This window comes from Ambystoma mexicanum, chromosome 5p (assembly GCF_040938575.1).
Source record: "Ambystoma mexicanum isolate Mex_15411 chromosome 5p, UKY_AmexF1_1, whole genome shotgun sequence".
NCBI lineage: Eukaryota > Metazoa > Chordata > Amphibia > Caudata > Ambystomatidae > Ambystoma > Ambystoma mexicanum.
In genome coordinates, this window is record NC_090930.1 from 835682720 (window position 1) to 835710516 (window position 27797).

Sequence of the window (27797 nt, forward strand, 5' to 3'; positions counted from 1 at the left end):
TTAGATTTGAAGCCAGGTAAGTTCCTGAAGAACTAGTGGACCCACAGTCTAAAATAACAGACCTTTATGACTGTCTCCAAAATGCAAGTGGCTTAGACACTTCACCTGAAGTGGATTTTGAAAGGCCAGATCCTACAGATCACGCTGATCTCAGTTATAGAAATCTTATGGGAAGGGTCATTGATTTTATGGGTTGGAAAGCAGCTTCCCCGGATTTTGACCAGGATGACATGACTGACATCCTTACTGAGGGTCCTTTAAAAGATCCTGTTCTCCCATTCCACAAGGCACTACAAAAAAGAGTAATGGCAAATTGGAATACACCAGATTCGATTGCAGCAGCAAATAAGAAACTGGTACCAAAATATAGACCAGCCTTGTCGGATCCAGAATATTTATCCAAACATCCATCTCCTGAAAGTCTAGTGGTGCAAGCTGCAACCTCCACTAGACAATTAGCGTAGCCATCAATACAACCAGACAGGGACGATAACAAAGTTGATGCTTGGGCCCGGAAAGCTTTTACTTCGGGCAGCATGGCCCTAAAATCGACTAATGTCACTTGCACATTAGCAAGATTTACCTATACCCTGTGGGACCCCATGTCATCAGCAGCTGAACGCATCCCGGAAGGTAAAGAACAGGGTTTCTTGGCTATAGTGAAGGATGGTAAAGAGGCTATGGAGGAATGCCTTCATTCAGGATTGGACACTGTGGATAGTATAAGCAGGTCCATGGCATCTAGCACAGTCTTGCGCAGATTTGCATGGCTAAGGAAATCTGGCTTTGCACCTGATGTGCAGTCTAGATTACTTAACATGCCTTTTGACGGCTTGAGGTTGTTTGGCAGCAAGACGGACGAAAGCTTGGAGAAGTTGCAGACCTCAAAAGCGGCCGCAAAATCACTCAGCGCCGCTATAAAACAACCTCAGCAACACTCTTACACAGGCTCATCTTCCTGGAAGAGTCGCCCTTTTCGCTTCTATTCCTCTTTTGGAAAAGGGAGAGGACAGGCCAGTCAGAGAGGCCAACAGAGAAAACCCTTTTGCGGTGGAAAATGGAGAGGTGCTAGATCACCTCACAGCAGCGGCTACTACCCCCTCAGCCACTGCTGCAGCCGCTGCAAAGCCACTTTGAGGTCTTAACCCACAAAACCCCAGTGGGAGGCAGAATCATCTGGACGAATGGCGGGGCATTACATCAGATACCTGGGCACTAGAGATAGTGACCCACAGTTACTGTCTTCCTTTTCTTCAAAGACCTCAAAATCATCCACCTGGAGCCAACTCTGTAAAGACTCCAGACCCGCTCCTTGTGCAGGAGATTTTAACCCTGCTAGAGAAAGGTGCAATAGAACATGTACCTGTAGAGGAGAGGAACAAGGGCTGGTACTCCCCCTATTTTGTCATCCCCCAAAAAGGACGGAGGATTGAGACACATCTTGGACTTAAGAAGCTTGAACAAGTTCCTCGGGAAGGACAAGTTCAAGATGGTGACCCTTCCTCAGATCCTTCAGGCTCTTCAGCTTCAGGACTGGCGTGTTTCATTGGACCTTCACAATGCTTACTTTCATGTGCCAATCCATCTCAAACATAGAAAGCACCTGAGATTCTCAATTGGTGGTTCTCATTATCTGTTTCGGGTTCTACCATTTGGGCTGACCTCCGCCCCAAGGATTTTCACCAAACTGATGATGGCGGTGGCAGCGAGTATCAGAAGAAGGGGGATTCACGTCTACCCTTATCTGGACGATTGGCTAATCAGGGCGAGTTCATCCGAACAAGTCCAGGAACATCTGGCCTTGACCTGCCACTTCTTACAGTCTGGGCTTCTCCCTCGATTACAAGAAGTCACAAATCATTCCAAGCCAAAAACCTCCAATTCATCGGAGCGATCCTGGACACTTCCTCAGGGAAAGCCTCGCCTCCCAAGGAGAGAGCTCACCACATTCTGCAGATGATAATGAAATTTCAAAATGCCCAACCTCTACCGGCATTCGACTTTCTAAGGTTGCTAGGTCTCATGGCATGTTGCATTTTTCTGGTGCCAGAGGCCAGATTGAGGTTGAGATCTCTTCAGTGGGCCCTCCGTACTCAATGGTCCCAATTTTCAGGGGAGATGTCAGACCTTCTACAAGTCCCGACCAAAGTGGCTCAAGGTCTCCTATGGTGGGCTTGCAAGGAGACTATCCTCAAGGGGGAACCTTTTTGGCAACCATGGCCTGAGATAACAGTACTGACGGAAGCCTCACTCACAGGGTGGGGAGCCCAAACCAACGATCTGACAATCAATGGTCGCTGGTCTCCATAGGAGTCCAAACTACCAATCAACCTTTTGGAGCTGGGAGCAATCAGACTAGCGATGAAGACTTTTCTGCCCTCAGTACAAGGAAAGAATGTCCTGATAATGACGGATAACACAGTGGCCATGTACTACCTCAACAAAAGAGGAAGCGTGGGATCACTTCCACTGTGCAGAGAGGCAATGCAGCGCTGGTTCTGGGCAATGCAAGAAGGAATCTCTCTATCGGCAGTTCACCTCGCCGGAGAGCTAAACATGGCGGAAGACGCTCTGAGCAGGCAGAGCACAGTATCCCACGAATGGGAGCTAGCTCGGGAAGTCCTTCAAGAGATCTTCGCCCTTTGGGGAACCCCTCAAGTGGATCTGTTCACGACCGGGGCCAACCGGAAGTGCGAACTGTATTGCTCAAGAGAATTTCCCCCAAGAGGAGCTCTAGGGGACACGTTCATAGTGGACTGGATATTTCCACTCCTTTACGCATTTCCTCCAATTCCTGTGATTCTTCATGTAATCAGGAGGTTGAGAAAGTTCAGGAAAACCATGATTCTAATTGCTCCGGATTGAGCCAGGAGGATGTGGTACCCGGGACCTTCTGGACATGTCCATCTGCCCTCCAATACGTCTTCCACAAAGAGAGGATCTTCTCTCGCAAGAGGAAGGTCGGGTTCTCCATCCAGAGGTCAAGACACTCAGCCTTCACGCATGGTTTCTGAGAGGCTAAGATATAAAGAGTGGGACCTCACGTACGACATAATGGAGATTTTGCTTTCGGCCAGAAGGCCAGCAACAAAATCCCTGTATCGGTGTCATTGGAACAAGTTCAGTAACAGGTGCAGGGATAAGAATGTGGATCCATTTCATTTCTATGTAATACTCCAACAGTACTTTCTTTTCTCGTACACTTAGCCAATTTGGGGCTCCAAGTTGGAACGATAAAAGGTTACTTGGCAGCGCTATCTATCTTTAAGCGCTCCTAGGAAGAGGTGTCCTATTTTAAAATGCCTTTAGTCATTCAATTCTTGAAAGGGTTGACAAATGTATACCCTCCGACACCTTTTCAGGTGCCCATCTGGGATTTAAATCGAGTCTTAACATTTCTCATGTGTGCTCCTTTCGAGCCTTTACATTCTTGTCCATTAAGATTGCTTACTCTTAAAACAATTCTGTTAATGGCTATAACATCACCCCACAGGGTAAGTGAGTTGCAGGCACAGTCTTGTAAGCCTCCTCACACTATTTCCCATAGGGACAAGGTTATTTTAAAAGTCAAGCATCATTCTTGCCTAAAATAGTGTCTGATTTTCATCTGTCACAAAAGATTCTTATCTTCCTTTTATCCTCCACCTCACGTTATTAAGGAAGAGGAAAGATTACATAGACTGGACCCAAAAAGGGCTCTCAGTTTCTATATCTCCAGATTGGCAAATCTCCGACAATGTGACCAACTATTCGTTGGATATACTGGGCACAAATAGGGCCTTGCAGTATCTAAACAAACTCTATCCAGATGGATAATTCTAGCAATCTCTGAATGCTATAAACTAGCTGGGAAAGAGCCTCCAGATGGATTAAGGGCTCATTCAACCAGAGGCATGGCAACTTCCACGGCCCTTCAGAGGGGTGTCCCAGTGCAGGATATTTGTGCTGCGGCCACCTGGTCGTCAGTGCACACCTTTGTAAAACATTACTGCTTGGACTCTACTTCATACCAAGGAGGAGAGGACTATTTGCAAAAGCTGTCCTTCAGTCCATAATTAAAATTCCTAGTACTCCCACCTCCGAAATTACCACTGCTATGGGAGTCTATCATAAGATGAGGAATACGTGGGGGGATACAATCCATTCGAAGATCAAGTTACTTACCAACTGTAACGTTCTATCGATTGGATGTTCCTCCCACGTATTCCTCATTGACCCTCCCATCCTACCCCTCCGTACAATTTACGCCAGTTGCACTCTGACTTCTTTAAGAGTCTGAAGACTTAAAGTCTGATCAACTGATGCAACCATGAACACCGTAAAAACAGAACTGAGGTAACGGGCGCTGCTCGAGCCATTTATACAGCGGATGACATCGACGCCTGACAGCGGCCCTCGAGGGACTTCGACTCTGCGGTCTCGAACACAGCGCCCTCTGGTGAACATTTTTTCCGAAGCAGCTGAAGCTGGGATACGATTATCATAAGATCATAAAATGAGGTCTACCTGGGAGGAACATCTAATCGAAAGAACATTAGAGTTGGTAAGTAACTTGTTCTTCTCTATGGGAGATGTAAAAGAGCTGGCCAGCATCATGTTGTACAGGTGATTCACCTGGTACTGATCAACATATCGGCACACATGGAGTGGACAGGGACTGGGTCTCTCCCAACTGCCTGATCCAGTGGCCCCTCTGGGGTAGCACTGGCTCTGGCTTCTATTGTGGATGAGCTCCTGCCCCAGTCTGAGGGGTCCCCACCCCCTCTTGACAAGGGATGTTGTCCAAATGATATAGTTACAAAGACAAAATGTTTAAAGAATGATTGAATATTTATGAACTGCTGCTGATATTATGTCAGTCACTCTGCTGCCATTATTGCTATGTTGGTCATAAAGCTGTAACGAGGGATAACTACTGCTGGTGGTAATCCTTTAAAAAAGTTTGTCGGGGTTGTAATGAACCCTAAATATTTAGGGGGCCATTATAAATTGGGTCGTAACTGTAAATCTGGTGGTATTTGCCAAATACTGCAGTTTTTACTATCGGCCCAATTCAGGGTTCTGAGGTCCATTTACCTTTCGTGGTATGCTGAGGGAATAACGCCAGCAGTAAATGTAGCAGGCTTTCATCATGAAAATCCACCGGTTTTGAGGTAAAAATTCCAAATTGGCCCCAAAAATATTTGTGACATTTTTATTGTGCAGAAGGGAAATGCAGGTGCTTCCCTTCAATACAGTAAAAACAGAACATTTTTAGAAAGGGCCAGCCATGATAAATGGGTGAATGGGTGGAATTCTCTCTAGTCCTCTCTTACTATTGTATCCATTTGTTTGCATAAAAGAGTTAATATTTACTTTTTTCTGAATTAAACAGTATAAAAAAATGTACAAAACCTACTTCTGTATATTATCCATGTTCACCTTCATATTGAAGGTGAAAATGGACAAGAAATCGCACAAAAAGTACTTCAGAATTTACGACTGGTGGATGTAGTATTTCTGGACTGCTGACAGTGGGTCAGTGGCATTCCAGAAATACCACCACAGGCAGTAATATATAGTGAACAGGGTGGATTTTCAGAAACACCCCAGGACAAAATTGTGTGTGAAAGGGCCACTGAAATATGAATTTAGTAAGCTGCAAGTGGCTGAGAAGACAGATAAAGTATACTTGCCATGACTGAATCAGGCCTTGATGTGAGCAAGGTCGGTACTAATGTGTAATACATAAATGTCTGAAGCCCGCAAAAATAATGGTCTGCAATTTCTGTATTATTTTTGGACATACTTAATGTACAACATATTCCAGAAAGTATTGCGGCACCTGAAAAAAAATGGCTTATATTTGGCAAAACTCAACGGGGAAAGCTTTGGAAAATTGGCAAGTTTTAATCAGCCTTTTCAATTGGAGGTAGTCTAAGATGTTTTGACGATAACGGGGTAGAGAGTTAAGTAAGATGGCTCCTTTTATCACCTACTCCTTCTCTTCTCATCGATCATTTGAAGGAGGGGTGATTGATCATTTTCCTAGTGGGAAGTTTATGAGAAAAGTTGAGATTAGTGAGGTTGCTTGGGGGATTTCTAAAAATGGATTTATGGACCAGGACATGCATTTGAGCCTATCTTTAATAAGAAGTGAGTTGAGCGATTTTCAAACAGAAAGTGTGTATGTTGTGTGAGAAACCTGAGGCGTTTCTCCCAGGCTATTCCCGGGGATCATTTGTTCAGGTGACCAGGGGTGGGCCATCGCTCTTGGAGACCAACCCTGGGGCGGACGAGCAAGTATCACCTGGGCAGGGGGTCCTTGGGGTTTATGGGAGACATCTCCTTGGGCGAGACATGGTATTCCTCCCGTTCCGATATGCCCCTACCCGACATCCCCTCTCTGAGGTCGTGTTATATTGTCAGCAAAGTCCAATCATACCCCAGTACCTTCCCTAACAAAAGGAGAAAACGACCAGAGAAAGTAAAACCCAATAGAAAATCCATTCACCCATCACAATATATTTACCCCCTTCATCCTGATGAAAACCTACATGGTTTTTCCAAGATCTCCAGGAAAACCTACAACTCCCACAATCCCTACTTCCATTCTAGAAGTCCAACTACTGGGATGAAGAAGAGGCCGATGGGAGTCATGAGGATTACACATAAGAATCAATCTGCAATTAATTTCTAGGGGTGGTCTGCAGGTTGTCCCAATAATGAGATCAGGCAGGGAGGGACAACTACTTGCACCTGACTCCAATCATCTCTAGCTGGGAGTATAAAAGCAGCAGCCAGAAGCAGCATTTTGAGCGAGCTGGGGATGCTGAAGGAAGCAGAGAAGTCAGGAGGAAGGAGCCACAGCATAAGCAACCATGTGTGAGAAACCTGAAGGTGTCTCCCTGGCTAGTCTCTGGGGATCTGTCATCCAGGTGGCCAGGACACGGCCATCACTATTGGATCCAGTTCCTGTGGGTGGACTAGTGAGGGAGGATCACCTGGATGAGGGATCCTTGGGGACTAGGAGTGGGACACCAACTGGTGGGACGCACATAGGATTCCAAAACACTGCCCTCCCCCCTTTTACGATACGAACACTTTCGCACAACACAGAAGACAGCAGATTAACACCAGAGCCATTTACCTGACATGTCCCAATACAAGGGTCAGGCCAAGTCAGGCAATTGACCAGAATCACACGCACCTGACAGCCCTTTCCTTTCCCCACAGGAATAAAAGGTGGAACACGAATGCACAATACGATCAAGGTAGACAAAACAACATAAAGGCTAACAGCACGGCAGTTCAAGAGGAGGCGAAAGACGGCGAATACTGAAAGGGTTACAAGGAGAGAAGTGACCTTGCCGTTTCCGGTCAAGGTCCGTGAAACCTGAGCAGATGGAAATATAAGCCTGCTAACAAAGGCTAGCATGTGTTGCAGCAGGTGTCTACGGTACATTAGACCCTCCTCCGCTGATAGCCAAGCCGGGGAGAGACGCTTGTCTCAGTGGTACTAACCTTGACTCCAAAGCCAACGGGTCATCCCAGCTGTTGTGTTGAGGGGAGTGTTGATAAGAAACCCTGCTGTGTTGAATGAAAAGTAGCCTAAGGATAAATTGAAGTTTGAAAACCAAAAGGATACTATTTAGAAAGAGGGGGAAAACCAGATACAGAGGAGTCCGGCACCATGTGGGTGTTCAAGCAGGAAACTCTTGGCGATTACCCAACGGTAAAAACACTACTATAACCAGAAGGCCTTGGGAAGAGGTGAATAACAGTCAAAGTGGTCATACAGGGGTCTCTTAAAATCCTCTGTACCGTCAAAAGTCTTTGACCGACAGAAAACTGTGAAAGCTAAGGGAAGGGAATCCCACATGTTGAAAATTAGCACATGAACTGTGTATCGTGGAAATTAGCAAGAATGAACCCGGAAGAGAGATGCTGATGAAGAAGCAGCAAAGTCTAAAGTCCCAAGAAACAGTGTGTTGACAAAAGTGAACCCGGTAGAGGGATGTCCACTGGAATTGTTTAATAAGACATTGAGATTTGTGAATGAAGGAAAAGTCATAGTAAACCTGGCAGAGGGAAGCCGACAACCAAAAGTTGGCAAGAGTGAACCCGGCAGAGGGAAGCCGACAATCGGGGGCAAAAGCCAAAACACCTGGTTAAAAAGACATTAAGATTTGTCAAGCAAGAAGTATTGCAAGACAGGGGTAAGGGAAGCGCCCCCTTGTCATTTGGGATCCGAGCCTGGCTGAGGGAGATCCAAGGGTGGAAAACTATCACCCAAAGTTCACTGAGAAGGGAACTGTCTTGTGAATTTGTTGGATACGTCCAAATGATCTGCACCCAGAAGAGGTGGACTCAGAGGTGAATCCATTAAGTATTCTGAATGATCAGTTCCCAGAAGAGGGGTTGCAGGGGTGAAGCCATCACCCAAAGTGTTCTGAAGGGTTTGCGCCCAGAAGAGGGGGACTCGGGTGTGAAGCCGTCACCCAAAGTATACGTGAATCAGAACTTTGTGTTTGTTTGTTGGCTACATCAGGCCTCGAAGGCAAGAGACTTTTTAATACAAAGAAACTTTACTATCGAAGAACCCGATAGCTGGAATGGAACTGTTGGCTCGTGCTGTGAAAGCTCGAGTGTGTGCTGTGCTCCAAAGTCCTACCTTGTCCCGTGCTAAAAATGTGGGGAAGGGAGACTTCAAGGCAATCACATCCTGACTTGTTATTTGAACACTGTTTCCTTTATTTTGATACCCTATCCCACACTCTTTCTGTACTTAGTTGTAAGGAATTGTCAATCGTTTTTTTTCTTAGTATAGGCCCTTTTATTTTAACACAACACCGCTGGACTGCCTTATTTTTCCTTTGATGGTCGACGCTTGCTCCCATCTTAGATTTATCTTCAGGTTAAGTGTTTTTCCACCCTGCATTTACAGTTCAATAAACACCCTTGAACTGTGATAACTTGTGCCTGTCTTTACTTGATCAAAAAAATGTTATTACATTTTCAACACATACATAAACATTACACATAACACTGTGCATTGCAGGGGAAGGAAGAAACAGAGGGTAAACCATAAGGGGGGGTCAAAACAAAATTAGGGAGGGGTCTCTCCCCCTTGGACCATCTAGTCTTTGATGAGGGAACACAGGACACAGTCCCCGTGCGCCAGGCCTGCCAGTCCGTGGGCACCTTGCTCTTAACGCTCCCATTGTCAGTGACGCTGCTTCGGGGGCTTAGCCATCGTCTTCCCATCTCTGCCAGATTTTGCTTGCTTTCTGCGGGCATCCCCTTGCTGCGTATACCCTGCACTCCATTGTTACACAGATGTCCACGTCCGTGATCCATTGAGCATAACTAGGTGTTCTTTCCGATCCCCATAGCTGCGCAATGGTTCTTCTCAATATCGCTGTAGCGGTTGACCAGAGCAGTTTCTCATACCGGGTCAGGTCACATTCATCGGAGATCCCTAACAGGAGTTGCTTTGGTCCCCTTTGTATTGGCTTGCCCAAGACTATGGACAGTTTGTCACAGCATTTCCGCCATAGTTGCTGTATTTCGTCGCATTCCCATATGATGTGGAAGAAGGTTCCTTCCTCGCGCCCGCACTGTATGCATCGTGAATCCGAGACCTTGCCCCACCGGAAGAGTGCCAATCTCGGATAGTAAATACGATGTAAGATCTTGAGTGGGACCAGTCAAGCCTCGATGAAATGGTCGCCTCACAAGGGTACATCAAGGCTTCCATCCAATCTTCTGATTGTAGAGGGCCAACGTCTCGCTCCCACCTGGCCCTCAAGCTGACGAGCTCGGGTGTAGCAAAGGATGTGATTGCGTTATACATGGTTGAAGTGGCTTTTCTTTTTATTTGGTCCTGGACTATGTTACGCTCCAGCGGGGTACATTCTAGCGTGTCGCTGATGATCTGTTGATGGGCGTGCAGTGCGTGTTTCAGTTGCGTATAATGGTATCCTTCCGCGGATGGGAGGGCGAATTCCGAACGCAGTGTTTCAAAGGGGAACAATTTCTCCTCTTTTATTACGTCTCCTTCTTTGGTGATGTCACGTTGGGCCCAAGCGGGCCATTTCGGCAGCTTCTGTAACTCGGGGAGAAGCCTGTTGTTCCACAATGGTTGTGGCAGCGTCAGTTTCGATTCCCAGCCTACATGCCGGTGTGCTTCCGCCCAGATTCGTGCGATGTGTGTTTCCATAGTAGGAGCTGATGTGCGGCCCATGCCACAGTATATAAGTTCCAGGGGTTTTATGCTGCTGTTGGTGTTAAACCTTCTGATATGCGGCAGGTTCCTTTCCCCATGGAGAATGTCATTCACCACCGCCATCTGGCTGGCCCAGTAGTAAGTTTGCAGCCTAGGCAGCCCGACCCCCCCCTCCCAGATAGATCTCTGAAGGGTGGAAAGGGCGATCCGCGGGGGCCCTCCACTCCAAAGCAGTTTCCGGAGGATACGGTCTATTTTGAGGAATTCCTGGTGCGGGATATGCAGCGGTGCATTTTGCAGAACATACAAGAACTTGGGAAGGGCGATCATTTTGAATAGGGCAGCTCTGCCCATCAGTGTCAGTGGCAGGGAGTTCCAATGGCGGGTGTCCTCAGCGAATCTCGCCACGACTGGTTGTAGATTCAGAGCTGTGTAGTCTGTGAGGTGCTTTGTGATTTTCACCCCTAGGTATTTGGACTGATCAGTAACAATTTGGTTGGGGCAGTCTATGGGGCAAGTGCCAGCTACGCTTCCTATGGGAAATAGGATGGATTTTGACCAGTTCACGCGTAGGCCACTGAAGGCTCCGTATCTTTTCAGCATTTGGGTAACATTTTGGCAGGAGTTGCGTGGGTCTTTCAAGTAGATAAGCGTGCCTGTCTTTACTGTTGCCACCATGAGTTCCTTACACGCTTGGAGTGGGAAGGACTACCGGGACACTGAGCCGGTAAGCACCAGAGAGGCTGCAGTGTGGTGTGGAACCTATACATCCAGAAGGCTAATCTGGGGCAGTTGAGGCTGCCTGACCGTGCCCAACCCATAACTCCTGCTCTGGGTCAGACGTGCGGGGCAGGCGGTGAGACCCTGACCTGAGGAGGAATCCCATTTCAACACTGATGCACTCTGGGATTTGAAGTCCAAAAACATTTATTTTGAGAATTGTGTAAGAGGAGTCTGAGCCCGACTGGGGGAGACCCCTGAGGAGTCTGAGCCAGATTGAGGGAGACACTGAGGAGTCACGAGCGGGCGGTGCACAAATAAAAGCTGTACTGCGAGGGCAGAGGCAAATGAGGAAACGGAGAACGAGAGACCAGGCGGCTGAATCCAGGAGGTGAAGAAGAGTGAAAGCCGCTTTGTCGAGAGACTGCTACCGCCTAGAAGCCAAGGCAGCTATGCAGGCCAGCCCAGCAGAGATGAAGGAAGACGGCATACAGTGCTACAAGGTTACCAGCAGGCCCTCATGGGTGAACGGCAGAGTTGGGGTGGCACTGAGGCTGAGAGAGTAACAGCCTTTGACTCCGACATCAAACAGATGCGATAAAAGGAGTAAATAGACCTTAAGTGGTGATTTGAAAGTCAGAAGTTGAAAAGGTAACATTTTTCACATTTTTAATTGAACAATATCATGAAGACAAGAGGGTGCTGATATGTGTTTAGAATCACAGGGATGAGTTGGGAAGGGCACCAAGGGGTTTGTTTTTTGGTCGATATGTCAACGTCCAGTAATGTGTGGTTGAGCAACTGAAACATAGGTTGAGGACCACCTTTGGGGTACCAATAGTTGGGTTTTGACATTGATTAAGGAAATCATGTTGTGTGACATTCAGAATGAATTCAAATTGTGGCTGGATGACATCTGTTCTAATCTATGGAAGTCATTGCTAGAAAGCTTGATGTAAAGCTGGGTGTAGTCATGTGGATATCAAAGCCTGAGACAATGGATCTGAAGAGTTGTCTTGGAAGATGCATGTAAATGCTGAAAACAATGGTGAAAGTATAATGGTAGAGAGGACAGGAGGAACTAAATACAGTCCCTTACCCACTTGAGTGTATTTGTTAGGAGGATGCTGGCCAGTCCGGTTTAGTGACCTATGCAGTTACAACTTCAGTTTGGAAGCACAACAACAAACGTTTTTATCTGAAATACACGTACATTTATTGTAGGTGGACATGCCACAAGGCCTGTGGATTTCCTAAGTACATATTCCTGCTACACTGTTTGATACAGGAACCTCAAGTTGATTCATTGAATCCTGCAACTCTTAGTACTGTTCTAGCAACTGCATACCATTGGGGCTTTCAGGTTTGTCCGGATTTACCAGGAAGGAAAAGTGTTCTCCATAGTCTACCTTTACAGGCGATGCTGATGTCAATGAGATCAGTGCAGGGAATCTCAATGTGGATGAACAAATGTAAACTAGGTATGGTTTGAGCCTTGGTGCAAGTAGGCACAATCTGTGGTATGGTGCAAGTTTCAGTACCCCTGTACTAAAAAAGAAAATAACTGTACACCTGAAACAAAATTCCCAGGAATGTCTCTGAAGTAGTCTTAGAAAAATGAACTAGAAGTAACTGCTATTCAGAATAAAGTGGATGAAGAAGCAATATTCATGATGAGCAAGGAAATTAACAGGCATACAGACCAGCAGCTTGGAACCGCAAAATGCAATAGGCTCAGACACTGAGAGCTAGTAGGAACAGTCCAACACATCCAGTTGTCAAGCAAAGATAGTAATCATCCTAAAATAGTGTCCATTCCCTGCCCAACAATGAAGCTACCAAACGCCAATCCCAACACAAAGTTTGCGAAAGCTTAGAAGCGTTTTCCCTAATGCATTGCCTAAGAGTTTAAAAAGCGCATTTGATATCCATTGGTGGTCAGGCATATATATATATCTCCAAGTTGCCCTGGTGCAACTCCCCTGTAGTCCCTCTCAGATTTAAGATCTAATGCCCCACAATATAAACCTGGCACTTGTGGATATAGCTCCTTTAAATTAGTTGGTTACTCTGACACTGCAGGAGCTGGGATGAACAGCCCAACAGTATACACATGTGAAAGAAAGTGATAACAGCGTTATCGAGGGACAACTGTGTCACACTTTGCATTAAAAAAGGGGGCTGACAAGGGAGCGAGAAGGGCAAGGACAAGCCTGTAAAACCAGTGAAAAGCAGGTAAGCTTTGTGAAGCAAAGGTCACAGGTGTTGAAAATCCAGAGCGAGCAAGCAAGACAAGCTTCATGGGCCTGTACCTAGATGCAGGTTCAGTGGACTCCACAGAGAGCTGCAAAGGTCTGAGCTGAGAAGCAACAGTAAGGTACGCCACAGGAAGCTGCAGAGGTCAATTCTGAGAAACCTAAAGAAGGGACACCATCTAGCATTACAGGGATCTGAACTGAGATGCAGGGGAAGGCATTGCATCCACGCTGAGACACAAAATCATGATATGTCACTAGAAGCAAGAAGCATGTTGTATAACACTCTACCTTAGGATGCTTCACAGTTTTCTTGCCAGGACATACTGTTGACAGAGAAAAACATTCTCTGGTTTGAAAAAATGAGAAAATCTATATCTTAGTATCCTGGCTATCAGTAGCCTACAGTGAGTTTTGGGGCATAGTAGCTGCTAAGCTCAACAGAAATTAGTTTAGTTCTAGTAACATATGTTCCACTTTTTTCCCCTCATTGTCTTCCACATTTTAGGAACTATAGCTGTGCCATGCTTGGGTTGGGGGTTCAAGCAAAAATAGCATGCAGTAGCCCTTGGTCTCATGATCACCACAACAATGCCAAATCTGAAATGCAGGTGTAAAGTTGGTGCTCCAGCTCAGGATTCTGTGCTGGCCTTCTTTTTCCGACAAGGGCAATTCCAGATGGCATTTCTAACTTCATGGCAGGTATCGAAAAACTTAAGTTGTTTTAGAAAGGCCTTGTAGGTGCTTGGATCTGCTATGTTCAAAGAGAATTGCAGTGGACAGAGTTTGTCCCTTGGAAGTGGCACAGCAAAACAGGGGTAAGCACAGATCCTCAGGTGGGAGTCTTGGGAATGTATGAAAGGAGGCTTCAAGTATGGTGTCTAAAATGAACTTATGTGAATCTTTGGAATCGACAAATCAAAAGATATTCACCTGAACAACCTCTGTTTTGGTGACACTCTATGCCATAGCAATGAGTAAACAAAGAAGAACAAGTTACTTACCAACTGTAACGTTCTTTCGACTGGATGTTCCTCCCACGTATTCCTCATCTTAGGATAATTCGTTATCTCCAGCTTCGCAAAAAAAAAAAATTCTCAGCAGAGGGCGCTGTGCTCGAGGCTGCAGCGTCGATTGTCCCTCGACAGGCTCTGTACTCTGTCGACGTCACTGATGGTATAAATAGCTCGAGCAGCGCCCGTTGCTTCAGTTCAGTTTTTTCGATGAACTATAGGAGGAACACCCAGGCGTGCCTCATGACTGATGCACTCTTCCTGAGAGGAAAGTGTAAGAAACTGTAAACTGTACTGCGGGGTAGGATGGGAGGGTCGATGAGGAATACGTGGAAGGAACATCCAGTCGAAAGAACGTTACAGTTGGTAAGTAACTTGTTCTTCGAATGGATTGTGTCCTCCCACGTATTCCTCATCTTATGATAGACTCCCATAGCAGTGGCAATTTTGGAGGTGGGAGTACTAAATACTGTTTTCATGGACGGAGTGAAGTACCGCCTTGGCAAATAACCCCTCATTGGAGGAAGCAGTATCTAAACAGTAATGCTTGATGACAGTATGCATTGATTTCCAAGTTGCAGCTGAATAAATGTCTGCTGCAGGAACTCCCTTCTTTAGAGCAGCAGAAGTAGCCATTCCCCTTGTAGAATGGGCTCGAAGCCCATCTGGTGGGTCTTTTGCTGCCAATTTGTAGCATTCAATTATGGCCAGAATGATCCAGCGGGATATGGTCTGTTTTGTCACTGATAAATCCAGTTTATGACCAGTATAACCCACAAAAAGTTGGTCATCTTGGCGTAATCTTGACATCCTTGAAATGTAGAAACTAAGAGTCCTCTTGGGGTCTAGTTTATGTAGTCTCTCCTCTTCTTTGCCCAAATGAGGAGGAGGATAGAATGTTGGTAAAACTATTTTTTGTGACAAATGGAAGTCGGAAACTACTTTTGATAAAAAGGAAGGTTTATCTTTAAGAACTACCTTGTCCTTATAAAAAGTAGTATATGGAGGTTTGCATGAGAGAGCCTGTAGTTCACTAACCCTGCGGGCTGATGATAAGGCTACAAGAAGAACCGTCTTTAATGTTAGAAGCCTCAATGGACAGGAGTGCAGAGGCTCAAAAGGTATACAAGTCAGAAATCTAAGTACTAGATTTAAATCCCAAGTTGGGACATGAAAAGGTACTGGAGGGTATACGTTAGTAAGCCCTTTTAGGAATTGAATGATTAATGGTATTTTGAAGTATGAAACCTCTTCCGAGCTACGCTTAAAAATGGATAGTGCAGCAAGATATCCCTTAATTGTTCCTATCTGGAGCCCCAGATTGGCTAGATGTAATAGAAAAGAAAGCACTATTGGGGTGCCACATTGAAAAGGGTCCACATCCTTATCCTTGCACCAGTTACTGAACTTGTTCCAGCAACATCGGTACAAAGACTTTGTTGCTGGCCTTCTGGCCGAAAGCAAGATCTCCATTACGTCATCCGGAAGATCCCAATCCCTGTATCTCAACCTCTCAGAAACCATGCGTGAAGGTTGAGTGTCTTGACCTCTGGATGGAGAACTCGACCTTCCTCTTGCGAGAGAAGAGCCTCTCTTTGCAGAAGACGTATTGGAGGGCAGATGGACATGTCTAGAAGGTCTGGGTACCACGTCCTCCTGGCCCAATCCGTGGAAATTAGGATCATGGTGTTCCTGAACTTTCTCAACCTCCTGATTACTTGAGGAATCACGGGGACTGGGGGAAACGCGTACAGCAGTGGAAACTTCCACTCCACTACGAATGCGTCTCCCAGACTTCCTCTTTGAGGAAATTCCCTTGAGCAGTACTGTTCGCACTTCCAGTTGATCGTGGTGGCGAACAGATCCACTTGAGGGATTCCCCAAAGGGCAAAGATCTCCAGAAGGACTTCCTGAGCTAGCTCCCACTCGTGGGAGACTGTGCTCTGCCTGCTCAGAGCATCTGCCGCCGTGTTCTGCTCTCCGGCTAGGTGAATTGCTGATAGAGAGATTCCTTCTCGTATTGCCTAGAACCAGAGCTGCATTGCCTCCTTGCACATTGGTAGTGACCCTACACCGCCTCTCTTGTTGAGGTTATACATGGCCACTGTGTTGTCCGTCATTATCAGGACATTTTTTTTCCATGTACAGAGGGCAGAAAGGCCTTCAGCGCTAGTCTGATTGCCCTCAGCTCCAATAGGTTGATGTGTAGTTTGGACTGTGATGGAGACCAATGACCGCTGATTGTCAGATCGTTGGTGTGTGCTCCCCACCCCGTGAGTGAGGCATCCGTTACTACTGTTATCTCCGGCCATGGTTGCCAAAAAGATATTGTAGTTGCAAGCCCACCATAGAAGATCCTGAGCAACCGCTCTCGGGACTTGCCGAAGATCGGACATATTCCCTGAGAATTGGGACCACTGAGTTCTGGGTGCCCATTGAAGGGATCTCATTCTCAATCTGGCCTCTGACACTAGGAAAAGGCAGGACGCCATGAGGCCGAGCAACCTCAGAAAATCGAAGGCCGGTAGATGCTGGGCATTCTGGAACTTTGTCACCATCTGCAGAATGTGGAGAGCTCTCGCCTCGGGAGGCGAGGCTTTTCCCGAGGAAGTATCCACGACTGCTCCGATAAACTGGATTTATTGGGATGGTATCATGTGGGGCTTCTTGAAATTGAGGGAGAAGCCCAATTTGTGAAGGAAGTGGCAGGTGACCGAAAGATGTTCCTGAGCTTGTTCGGGAGAACGTGCTCTGATCAGCCAATCGTCCAGATAAGGGTAGACGTGAATCCCCCCTCTCCTGAGACTCGCTGCCACCACTGCCATCAGTTTGGTGAAAACCCTCAGGGCGGAGGTCAACCCAAATGGCAGAACTCGAAACTGATAATGAGAGTTGCCAATCGCGAACCTCAGGTACTTTCTGTGCTTGGGATGGATTGGCACATGAAAGTAAGCATCCTGAAGGTCCAATGATACCAACCAGTCTTGGAGTTGTAGAGCCTCAAGGATCTGAGAAAGTGTCACCATCTTGAACTTGTCCTTCCTGAGGAACTTGTTCAAGTTTCTTAAGTCCAAGATGGGTCTCAATCCTCCGTCCTTTTTTGGGATGAGAAAGTATGGGGAGTACCAACCCCTGTTCCTCTCCACTACAGGTACCTGTTCTATAGCACCTTTCTCTAGCAGGGTTAAAATTTCCTGCAACAGGAGCGTGTCTGGAATTTTGACGGTGTTGGATGCCGGTGGATGATTCCAAGGCCTTTTTTGGAAGGGGAGACAGTACCTTGAGATACTGTTTCCAGTGCCCAAGTATCTCAGGTAATGCCCCACCATTCCTTCAGATGCTGAGAGATCCTGCCTCCCACTGGTGTTTTGTGTAATAAGGTCTCAGAGAGATTTGGAGGCGGCTGCAGGAGCGGCTGAGGGCAAAGATGCCGTTCCTGAGGCTGGTTTAGCACCTCTTCCTCTTGCACCACGAGGAAATTTCTTTTGCCTCTTTGAAAAGCCTGTCCTCTACCAAAAGAGGAGTAGTATCGAAAAGAACGACCCCTCCGGGAAGATGAGCCGGAATAGGGTTTCTGAGGCTGGCGCATGGAGGCACTAAGAGATTTAGCTGCTGCTTTCGAGGTCTGAGTTTTTCTAGGCTTTCATCAGCCTTACTGACAAATAACCTCGAGCCATCAAAGGGCATGTTGAGAAGTCTGGCCTGCACATCTGGTGCAAACCCCAACCTCCTCAACCACGCAAATCTGCGTAAAACCGTGCTTGCAGCCATGGATCTTCTGATACTATCAGCAGTATCCAGTCCAGGCTGAAGACATTCCCCCATTGCCTCCTTTCCGTCTTTGACTATATTCAGGAAGCCTTCCCTTTCCTCGCCTTCCAGAATATGATCAGCCCCCGCCGAAATACAGTCCCACAGGGTATGGGTGAACCTGGCCAGGGTACAGGTGACATTTGTTGATTTAAGGGCCATGCTACCTGAAGTGAAAACTTTACGGGCCCAACCATCAACTTTTTTATACTCTTATCCGGTGGGATAGTGGGATATGCTGTTTGTTTAGATGTAGATGCTGCCTGAATAACTAAACTTTCTGGAGTCGGATGCCTGTTTAAGTATTCAGGATCAGAACCAGCTGGTCTGTATTTCTTGGGAAAGTTACTGTTTGCAGCAGCAATACTTTCAGGATTCTCCCAGTTCTTCTCCACTGTCCTCTGAAGAGCCCTATGGAAAGGAAGAACTGGATCTTTTTGAGGACCTCTGACAATTATGTCTGTCATATCATCCTGTTCGAAAACGGGTGAAGTGTTACCCCAACCCATATATTCAATTACTCTGGTCATAAGACTCCTGTACCCTGAGTCTGCATGTTCTGCAGGATCAGGTCTGGCAAACTCTAATTCTAGTGATGTGTCAATGCCACTAGCAGAATGTAGAGTGTCACTCAGGTCTCTCAATTTAGATTCTGGATCTATGAGTTCCTCAGGAACTTGTTTTGTGCCATATTGTACTCCAAAAGGAGAGATTCCATCCTCCTCCGAGCCAGATTCCTCGTAAATTGAGGACATAGACATAAAAAGCCTGATCTGGGTAATGGAGTAAATCTCCTTTCTTCCTCCACAATATTTGTCGAAGGAATGGAAAAATCCTTCGAAGTTGTCAAAGGAATCTTCGATGACTTCGATGAGGACTTCGACACAGGCGTCGAAGACGCTTTTGGCTTCGATGCCGAAGCGATCGACGCCGATGGCGTCGACGAAGTCGTGGAAGTCTTCGAAGACTTATGTTTTTTATGTGGCACCGGAGAGGTACTCGACTCTCGAAGAGCCCTCGACGACTTGGCGTCTACTCGAGTTTTTCGAGTATCCTCGACACTACTGGCTTTAACCATAGTAGTTTTCGACTTCCCTTTGTCGTCCAATGGAGCGACTTTAGGGGTATGGCTCTTCTGAGGTTTTTTCGAGGGGGTCGGGCCGCATTCTCGAATACCTCCATCTTTTTTTCGAAATTCCTCCCATTTTCTGGGGGAATCCGATTTTGTTGGACATCGAATTTCTTCAGTCGATGACTCAGAAGATGATGAGGGAGATCTATGTCTCCTCTTCACTTTTTTAGATGCGGAAGACGAAGAGCGTCTCGATCTGCTACGAGATCGAGATCTCTTGGAATGCCTATGGCGATCCGATTCCTTCGAATCAGTTGATTTCTTATTTTGTTTTTTTTAAAATGTTTTTTGGACACAGCCTTAGCTTTAGAAGCTTCCCTCCCCACCGACAGTTTACCTCTCCTCTCACGAAGGGCCTTCTCTGTCATAGACTGACGGGAGCCACAGTCGTCGGTTCGATGACTTGAACCGAGGCACCAGAGACAAACTCGGTGAGGATCCGTAATCGACATTTTCGATCCACAGTCGATGCACTTCCTAAACCCAGTCTTGGGTGTCGAAAGTGTAGAAGAACACGACATTTTCCACAGAAAATCTCGAAGCGCACCGTTCTCAATAGCGAAGCGATCGGAAAAACAGAACTGAAGCAACGGGCGCGGCTCGAGCTATTTATACCATCAGTGACGTTGACAGAGTACGGAGCCCATCGAGGGACAGTCAACGCCGCAGCCTCGAGCACAGCGCCCTCTGCTGAGAAATTTATTTTTCTAAAGCAGCAAAGCTGGAGATAACTAATTATCATGAAATGAGGAATACGTGGGAGGACACAATCCATTCGAAATATGGTTCTATATTGGCATCCCAAGATTATTAAACCCTATGCACTGGATGACCTACACATTACAGAGCTACCAGAGCACATTTGTAATAAGTGTATAAATGTGATGGTAAGTTAATACCATCCTACACTAGTTATAGCAGTCTTACCTCTAAATCCATTAACAGAAACATGAGAGTGCCTCTTCCTTCGGAGATCTACCCTCAACAGAGACTTAAATGCAAAATGTAGTAGGGGCGATGTTTAGCTGGGAGCTCCAGTCCCAAAAAATCCTTTCTTGACAAATCTCCTGTTTTACATTGTCGATTCAGTGCTGGACACATTCCAAATGCAGCGGAGCAACTGTGGAACTTGCGGCTCTGTTACTGTACGAAACCGCTCTGCTGGGGAGGAGCAACGCACTGCCAAAGTGAGAGCCGGCGGTGGGCGGAGTGCTGCCCACTCAATCATCCGGACGCGTCGGCAGCCTGAAACATGCAGCATGAGGCGGGATCTTCCGTAAAACATCTGCTCCAGTAGGGGCTGGCGGTGTGCGGAGTGTGGTCTGCCCAGTACACCCGAACGCATCGACAGCCAGAGCCGCGTGGTCTCGAGGCAGAGCCTCCATAGCATACGACTCAGTGACCAGCGGACTAGAAGTGAGCCCGGGCTCTACTGGATATTCCTCTCATCCCGCCCTGCTGCCAGCCTGAGGCGAGCTGTCTCCTGAGTGTGCACACCCCAGGCCCCTCCTGTGAGGTATAGTGACATACTCTGCTGTGAGCGGCCACCATAATGCGTGCAGGGTCTGCCTTGGACCGCTGTGGCACTCGGCGGCTGGGGGCAGCTGTGTGTGAGGTGCTGCAAGCTGTTCGGCTGTGCCACCTGGTATCCTAAACCCTCTTTGAAGGCCCGCTCGGGGGGGGGGGGCAACTGGCCCTCGCCAACTCCGGTGCTGGTTGATATCATGGGTCAGCCAAATTGCCGGATGGATAGCCTGGCTCCCCGACACACGCCTGCATAGCCAGGCACCTAAGCGGCTACAAACTTCTATATGCGGATATGCTGAGCTGCCCCATCCTACATCCAACGTAATCAGAGCGGATATGTGCATTGGCTGCCCCTGAGTAAGTCTCCCACATGGTGTGTCCTGGCGGCCCATACTGAGAGCCATTGATTATATCCTGGGGCACAGGCATGCTGGTCAGATTTGGACCCCTGGGGCTGTTGATGCTTGAAGCTTAGTACAATCTCCTTCAACTGCTGTACTGTACATGTTCACACCAGCACTGCCCCACACAAGAAGGCACGCCATTACTCCTCCACTGCTCGCTAACATTCAGCATAGTTATCCGGTCGGGCGGTGTGATGATCTGTATACTGCCAGCAATCAACAGTGGTCTCCCAGGCTGGCGTCTGGTCTCTACGCCCGTCTCGCATCTATTTGCAAGAAGTGGGCTATGTTCGTCTGATCCCCTGGGACGCTCCTGGGGGAAATTACTGAAGGGGTGAAGCGTGCAATCCTCTGGCTATAGAGCTCCATTGTCTTCGCCCATCCAATCCTGACAACCTTCACAATCATCCATAGCTTCTGCTAACGCCATTGGTAAGAAACATGACAAAGGGCTCCGGCGGGAAAGGGATAAACGGGCCAATGGACTCATTCACCAACACCCCCGCCAAGCCCCTGGGGTCTACAGATCCTTGAACTGATGGTGGACACGCTTCAACCTCTGCCGATAAACGCGAAGACCACTTACTGGCGGCAATGCAAAGTGGTTTTATGGCTGTCAACATGAAACTTGATGACATTGTGTCCACCACTGGCTCACTTAAAGCTAAATTGGAGAAGGAAAGTGCATGCTTAAATGAGGCAGAAACCAGGATTGGCAAAACAGTAGACAAGGTCAACAGGCAAGACCATGAAATAACGCAGCTGAAGCTAGAGGTCAACACGATCTGCAATAAATGTGAGGACCTAGAGTCACGCTCGAGACGCAACAACATTCGGATTCCTGAGGCGGCTTGTAAAGGTCCCATGGAAACGTTTGTTGAAGGCTTACTGAAATCTCTGTTTGATCACACAAAGTTCTCCCTGCAATTCCTAGTCGAGCTTGCACATCTTATCCAGGCTCCTGTCCCTAAACCAGGGGCCCCTCCGTGCACGATTCTGTCAAGATTTCTCAATTACCGAGACAGAGACCAAATACTATGACTGGCCAGGGAGAAAGGCACACACTGATACGAGTCCTCAGACATCTGTATCTACCTGGACTTCTCATCCAACGGTCAAGGCTTATGGAAATCACATGGGCCCGTCAAGAAACTACTGCAAATCAGACAGGTTCCCTATGCAATAATGTTCCCCGCCAAACTACGGCTTCCGCATGGAGGCCGTGCACATTTCTTTGAGAACCCGTCTGAGGCTACGGCATACATAGAAGCATCAATCACCATTGCCCTTTCGAGACGTGACCAAAACCGCAAGAATGGCCAGCGCCTGCATAACAACGAGGTTGATAATATGGACAATGGCTGATTAGTGCTGAAATCATCTGAAGATCTGAAGATCTCCTACTAGAGAGTTATTCATCACTAGTGTAATTGGGACCGGCTGCAGGCACTGCAACCAGCTGCAGGACAGCAGTCACCGTTCACAGTGTGCCCCAGGAATTTGTCAGTTTCATTTGGGCTACATCGTCAAGTTGGGGGTGATGAGGGTGGTGGGGAGGATGTCCGACGAGTTGGGGTTAATGACGTACATGTTTACCAAAAGTTAATGGGGTCAAACATTTTCGAAGTTGTATTCATAAGTGGTGGAAATTAGGGCATTGGGCGGTGGGGTTTGTTGGGTGGGAGAGAAGTGGAGTTGATCAGGTTTCAAAATGAGCAAGCAGGTCACTGGACGGATAACACAAGTAATAAATCTATGACTACGGAGACTGTGATATATAATTTAGTTGCAGTAGATATGGCCAATGGGTGAGAGCATCTCCTTTTTTACATGGAACTTTGTGACCTTGATAACCCTATCAAATCAAGGAAGGTCCTTGCATAAATACAATGTCACAGCCCAAAGATAGTGATGTTGCAAGAAACCCATGCACAGGGAGCGATAAACAGGCGGTTTGCACCCGGCTGGGGCAAAGAAAGGGGTTACACTGACTATTCAATGCAAGCTAGAGGGGTACTCACTATGATACATCGCACATTATGCTCCCAGGAGGTTAAGTGCAGCATTTATCCTCAGGCCCGATATGTCATTCTGTGGGGAAGAATCACTGGTATGAATGTGGGATTGGTCAACACGTCTGGCCATAATATCAATGACCCAGAATGTTATGGAAGTGTGCTGGAGGTTTTATTGGGCGGAGATACCGTCCCGATAATTTGGGGGGGGATTTTAATACCATACTAGACTGTTTGCTAGATAGATCGAGAGGTTCCCAATGAGATCTCACTGGGGCAGGATGTATGGTACACCAAATTATGTTACAGATGGAGCTTGTGGATGTGTGGAGAAACAATAACCCTGGGGTGCGCGAGTTCACATGTTACTTATCGTTCCTTGACGCCATAGTTACTTTCTGCTAGTTTGATGGCACGGGTGTAAGATTGCTGATTTGCCCGAGAACTATCTTGGACCATTCACCAATATTACTGACGGTGAGATGGGAGGAATCCAGCATCCCCCGTCCATTATGGAGGATGCCCTCTACATGTCTCCTCGCTGCGGACCTGACCTCAGAATTGCGTGATAAGATTGAAGACTTCTTTCTGAGGAATTGAAGGGTCAGTGTCCCACTACTCTACAGTATGGGAGGCCTCTAAGGTGTGGCTGAGGGGAGAATTGAGCTCCATGACCTCTAGTGCCCTAAGAGGGGTTAGAAGGGACTTGCAAGAGGTATAGACAGACTTATGGTACCTCGAAAATGGCTATGGCACCTCACAGGACAGATCGCTTTGGCGCTACAGGGATGCTGATAGACCAGGATGATTCTTAGCTAGGTTGGTCCAAGGTGAAAAGGGAACACAATACATTGCTGGTATTAAAACACAGGCAGGTACAATGTTTACTACACCTGAAGAGATCAATGACGAATTCCGGCTATACTATGAGGCCTTATATGCTAACACAGATGTATGTACAGATGAGGTCTTAACCCAATATTTAGAGGTAATAGCGCGCCCTGGGCTCCCCGGCGAAGCACAGTTGGTATTACATCAACCACTGAATCTTGAGAAAATTACTGAAGCGATTATGGCACTAGCATCGGGGAAAGCTCCCAGCCCGGACTCGGTAGCTATCGGACTGTATAAAGAAACGTGCCAGGTACTGGTGCCCAAGTTATTACAGGTATGATAGGAATCCCTACGGACTGGCCGATTGCCGCCCACATTATCTGAGGCTGTAATCACTGTTCTGTTAAAACCAAGTAGACCAGTGGCTGACATGGCCTCCTACAGACCATTATCACTTACCAATTCGGATTCCAAGGTTTTCGCCAAGGTCCTATCAATACACTTGCTAACATGCATGTAAATGCTGGTCCGTCCTGACCAGTCCGGGTTCATTCCAGAGCGATCCACAGCGCTGAACTTGCACAGGCTTTTTTGTGTTATCTCCCAAGTAAATCCAGGCGCGGCGGCAGTCGTTGCTTTGCTGGATGCCACGGTCTCCTTGAAGGTCCTGTTTGCTGTCCTACATCACATGCGACTCGGGAACCCCTTCATAGAATTTGTTTGGTTGCTATATGCGGAGCCACCTGATATAGTGCACATGAATGGTATGCTATCCTCTGCTTTTACACGGACGGGGGAAGGAGGCAAGGATGCCCATTCTCTCCATTGTTTGCCTTAACAATAGCACGCCTACTTCGCAGGATGCAAGTTGGACATGGACACAAGGGTATCCTTATAGCTGGCCCTCCCCAGGTCATAACTCTATAAGCAGACAATACACTGTTATGTCCGCGATTCGGAATAGAACTTAGCACCTATGATGGAGGAGGTACATAGCTTCACGCATTTCTCCGGGTATCGAATAATTGAGGTGAAATCGGAATTGATCCCCCTAACAGATGCCACCCCCATCCCGAATCGCCTTGCTGGGTTTCGGTGGTTTCCACATAGATTCAAGTACTTGGATGTGGTGGTATCGCGCTTGCAGCGATGATTGGTCACTGATAATCCTGAGATATACCTCGAAGCCCTAACTGTTAAGCTACAACTGTGGTCAAAGATCCCAATGTCCCTGTATGGGAGGCTTTCACTACTCAAGATGGTGGTAGTCCCTAAACTGTTGTATTATTTTGTCAACATCCCTATATGGCATTGGTACATTTTATTGACAAACTACAACCCCTGGTAACGGGTGATGTGTGGGGTGCGGGTATGGCACAAATGAAGTGGGTGGGATTTTGATTTGTATTACATTGTTTCGCAGGCACAATATGCCGGGCACTGGTATTCTGAGGATTCGGGCCTGATACATCAACCTTGAGTCGTACAGTGCTGCCCAATGAATTTGAAGGTGTTAATCCTTGGGGAATGTCATGCAAACCCATGCTCATTTGACCCAGTTTGTAACATGGTGAACGGGTGGGCAAACACTGTTTAAGAGACTGGATGTGTCGACTCCATACTGCAGGTTTGTCCTGCTGTGGAATTGCCCTAGGCTTCCCCAAACGTATGATGCAGATACATGGGGGAGATGAAACACCTGAATAGGCCCGGGGATGCAGGAATGGTCTGGATGTTTCATGTTGGATGTTCAGGTGATGTCATTTGTATCTGTTGACTCATTGTGCCTCAGTGTTTATGATTTTGCACCTCCAAGTCGCACTCTGTATATGACTTGTCATGATGTAACTTGCCTGCTGTTATGTTAAATAAAGGTTTAAAAAATGTAAATGCAAAAAGTAGATCACAGAAAATTTAAGTGGGACTGATGGAATGGTGGATTTCGCTCTCCTGGCTACCATTGTTTAATTACTCTACCATGCCAGTGCTAGGTCCTTTTGAATTATTTTACTGATTATGTTTATTGTGAAGGTAATTGTCTATCTGAATAACTATCAGTGTGTTGTTGTGTGACTGCTTGTTCAATATGAAAATGTACCCACATAGGAATGATCGCACATTATGAACTTACTCCAGTTACCTTGTTCATAGTGACTAGAAGAAAATACTATGTATCACTCTGCCACCAACCCATGTTAATAATAAATATAAAATGTGTGCTTGTATAGGGTGGTCACTGTGTTTATTTCTTGCTTCATAATCACCTTCTTGCATTGCAACTCTTGTGCCTTCTGAAAGACTTGTTTATGTCTTGCTTCTCTGCAGAAGGAGAATCCGATAGTGTTTTCCAATGGAACGCTAAAGCTAGGTGGTGAGAAAGAGCCAACACCAAGGCCTAAGAAATGGTCTACTAGCAACATACAGGTTTCTGGGGCACTGTGTATTCCAGATTCCTTTATCACAGGAGCACCATATGAGGAGGAAAATGGAGAACTCAACCGTAAAGAGGTAAGGAGCGTCCACTTCAAATGTGGTCATAGAAATGGGAGTGAAGTTCACAACGAGATCTGCTATGGGGAGACATGTTTTGCAAAAGGGATTGATAGTTTGATTCATCCTACTCCGTTACTGATATCTTTGGCTCTGCTAAGCAGTGTGCCTCTTTCCTGTCTGGTAGCAGCACATTTGTTCTCACTATTGGAATCACATGCACAGCTCTGTCAATGAAATTCAGCTCTTAATGGCAGTACCCCTTTCTCCAGTATGAAATTTTATAGATTCACATACGTTGAATATTCCCACTTACCAGTCGGGTAATCCAGATCTTTAAAACCATGATTTTATCATAAAAGGAGCATTTAACCCCTACCTTTTCTGTATTGGCTGCACAAATAGATGCATGTGCCTTTAAGAGCACATGGAATTTATCCATCCTCCCTATATCCAATCACGGCTGATCCTCTAAGTTCCAAATCGCATCTAAACTTGCATAAAATTCCCCCACACCCATTAGGTTGTTTTTTTCGGCTGGGGAATTTGCTATTTTTATTTTTATTTTTCATAAGGTTTCTGTGTTTTTGTGTTTTGTTTGGATCTGTCCAATTTTCCAGTAGGTTGCAGTCTTTCTTTAGCTATTTGTGAAGTTAGAAAGATGTCTCTATTCAAGACCTTTGGAAGATGTCGAAGAAATAGGCTACCTACCATGATTACCTCTAACCTCATGAGGAAAAATGCCTATGATCTCTCACAGAGCTTAGCCTACATGGCAGACAGATGAGACTATTGGCTTAACTCATAAACTCAAAGGTGAGAGGTGTCAAAATGTGATGATGGTGAGAAAAGGGCTAAGAAGAAATGTTCTGCCTAGCAGGAAATGTCAAGTGTTCTACCCCTAAGCAGCTCATATTATAACCCTAAACTCATTGAGGGGTAGAGTCCTTTAATTTTAAGTTAACACCCATTAAGAAGATGAATCGAGAGAGAGACCAGTTGATCCTCTTGTGCTGAAATCTTTATCGCTAGATTGCTATCAGTCGCCAGTCATGGTTTAGTATTCTCTGTAAATGATAATACAGCTAAGGACACCCTCAGTGTTGAGAGATGATTTAGATGGAGGAATCCATGGATGAGGTGGTCTCAATGACACTGAATGATCTGAATGACACCTGGCCTAGTAGGATCGTTGTCTGTCTTCCCCTTGTTCCCCCCTCCCTGCCTCGTCGCGCCTTGAAACACTTGTGTATAGGCGCGTTACAAATGCCATATCATATCATATCATATATCAATGCTGTCCTTCATCCAAGATCATACAGGTTTTAGTGCCTTCATCGGTCTCGGTCTCACTGGTGACAAAGGTCAACATTGAGGAGTTACTGTCATT

At 46.6% G+C, this 27797-nt stretch overlaps 1 protein-coding gene across 3 annotated transcripts in view; it reads left to right on the forward strand.

Moving 5' to 3' along the window:
• Positions 1-27797, forward strand: part of CFAP70 (cilia and flagella associated protein 70) — a 1359754-nt gene that overhangs the window by 272582 nt on the left and 1059375 nt on the right. For all 3 annotated transcript variants that reach the window (XM_069613256.1, XM_069613257.1, XM_069613258.1), the window contains exon 7: positions 26243-26425. In XM_069613256.1, the coding sequence (XP_069469357.1) occupies positions 26243-26425 (183 nt within the window). The remainder of the gene's footprint in view (positions 1-26242; positions 26426-27797) is intronic.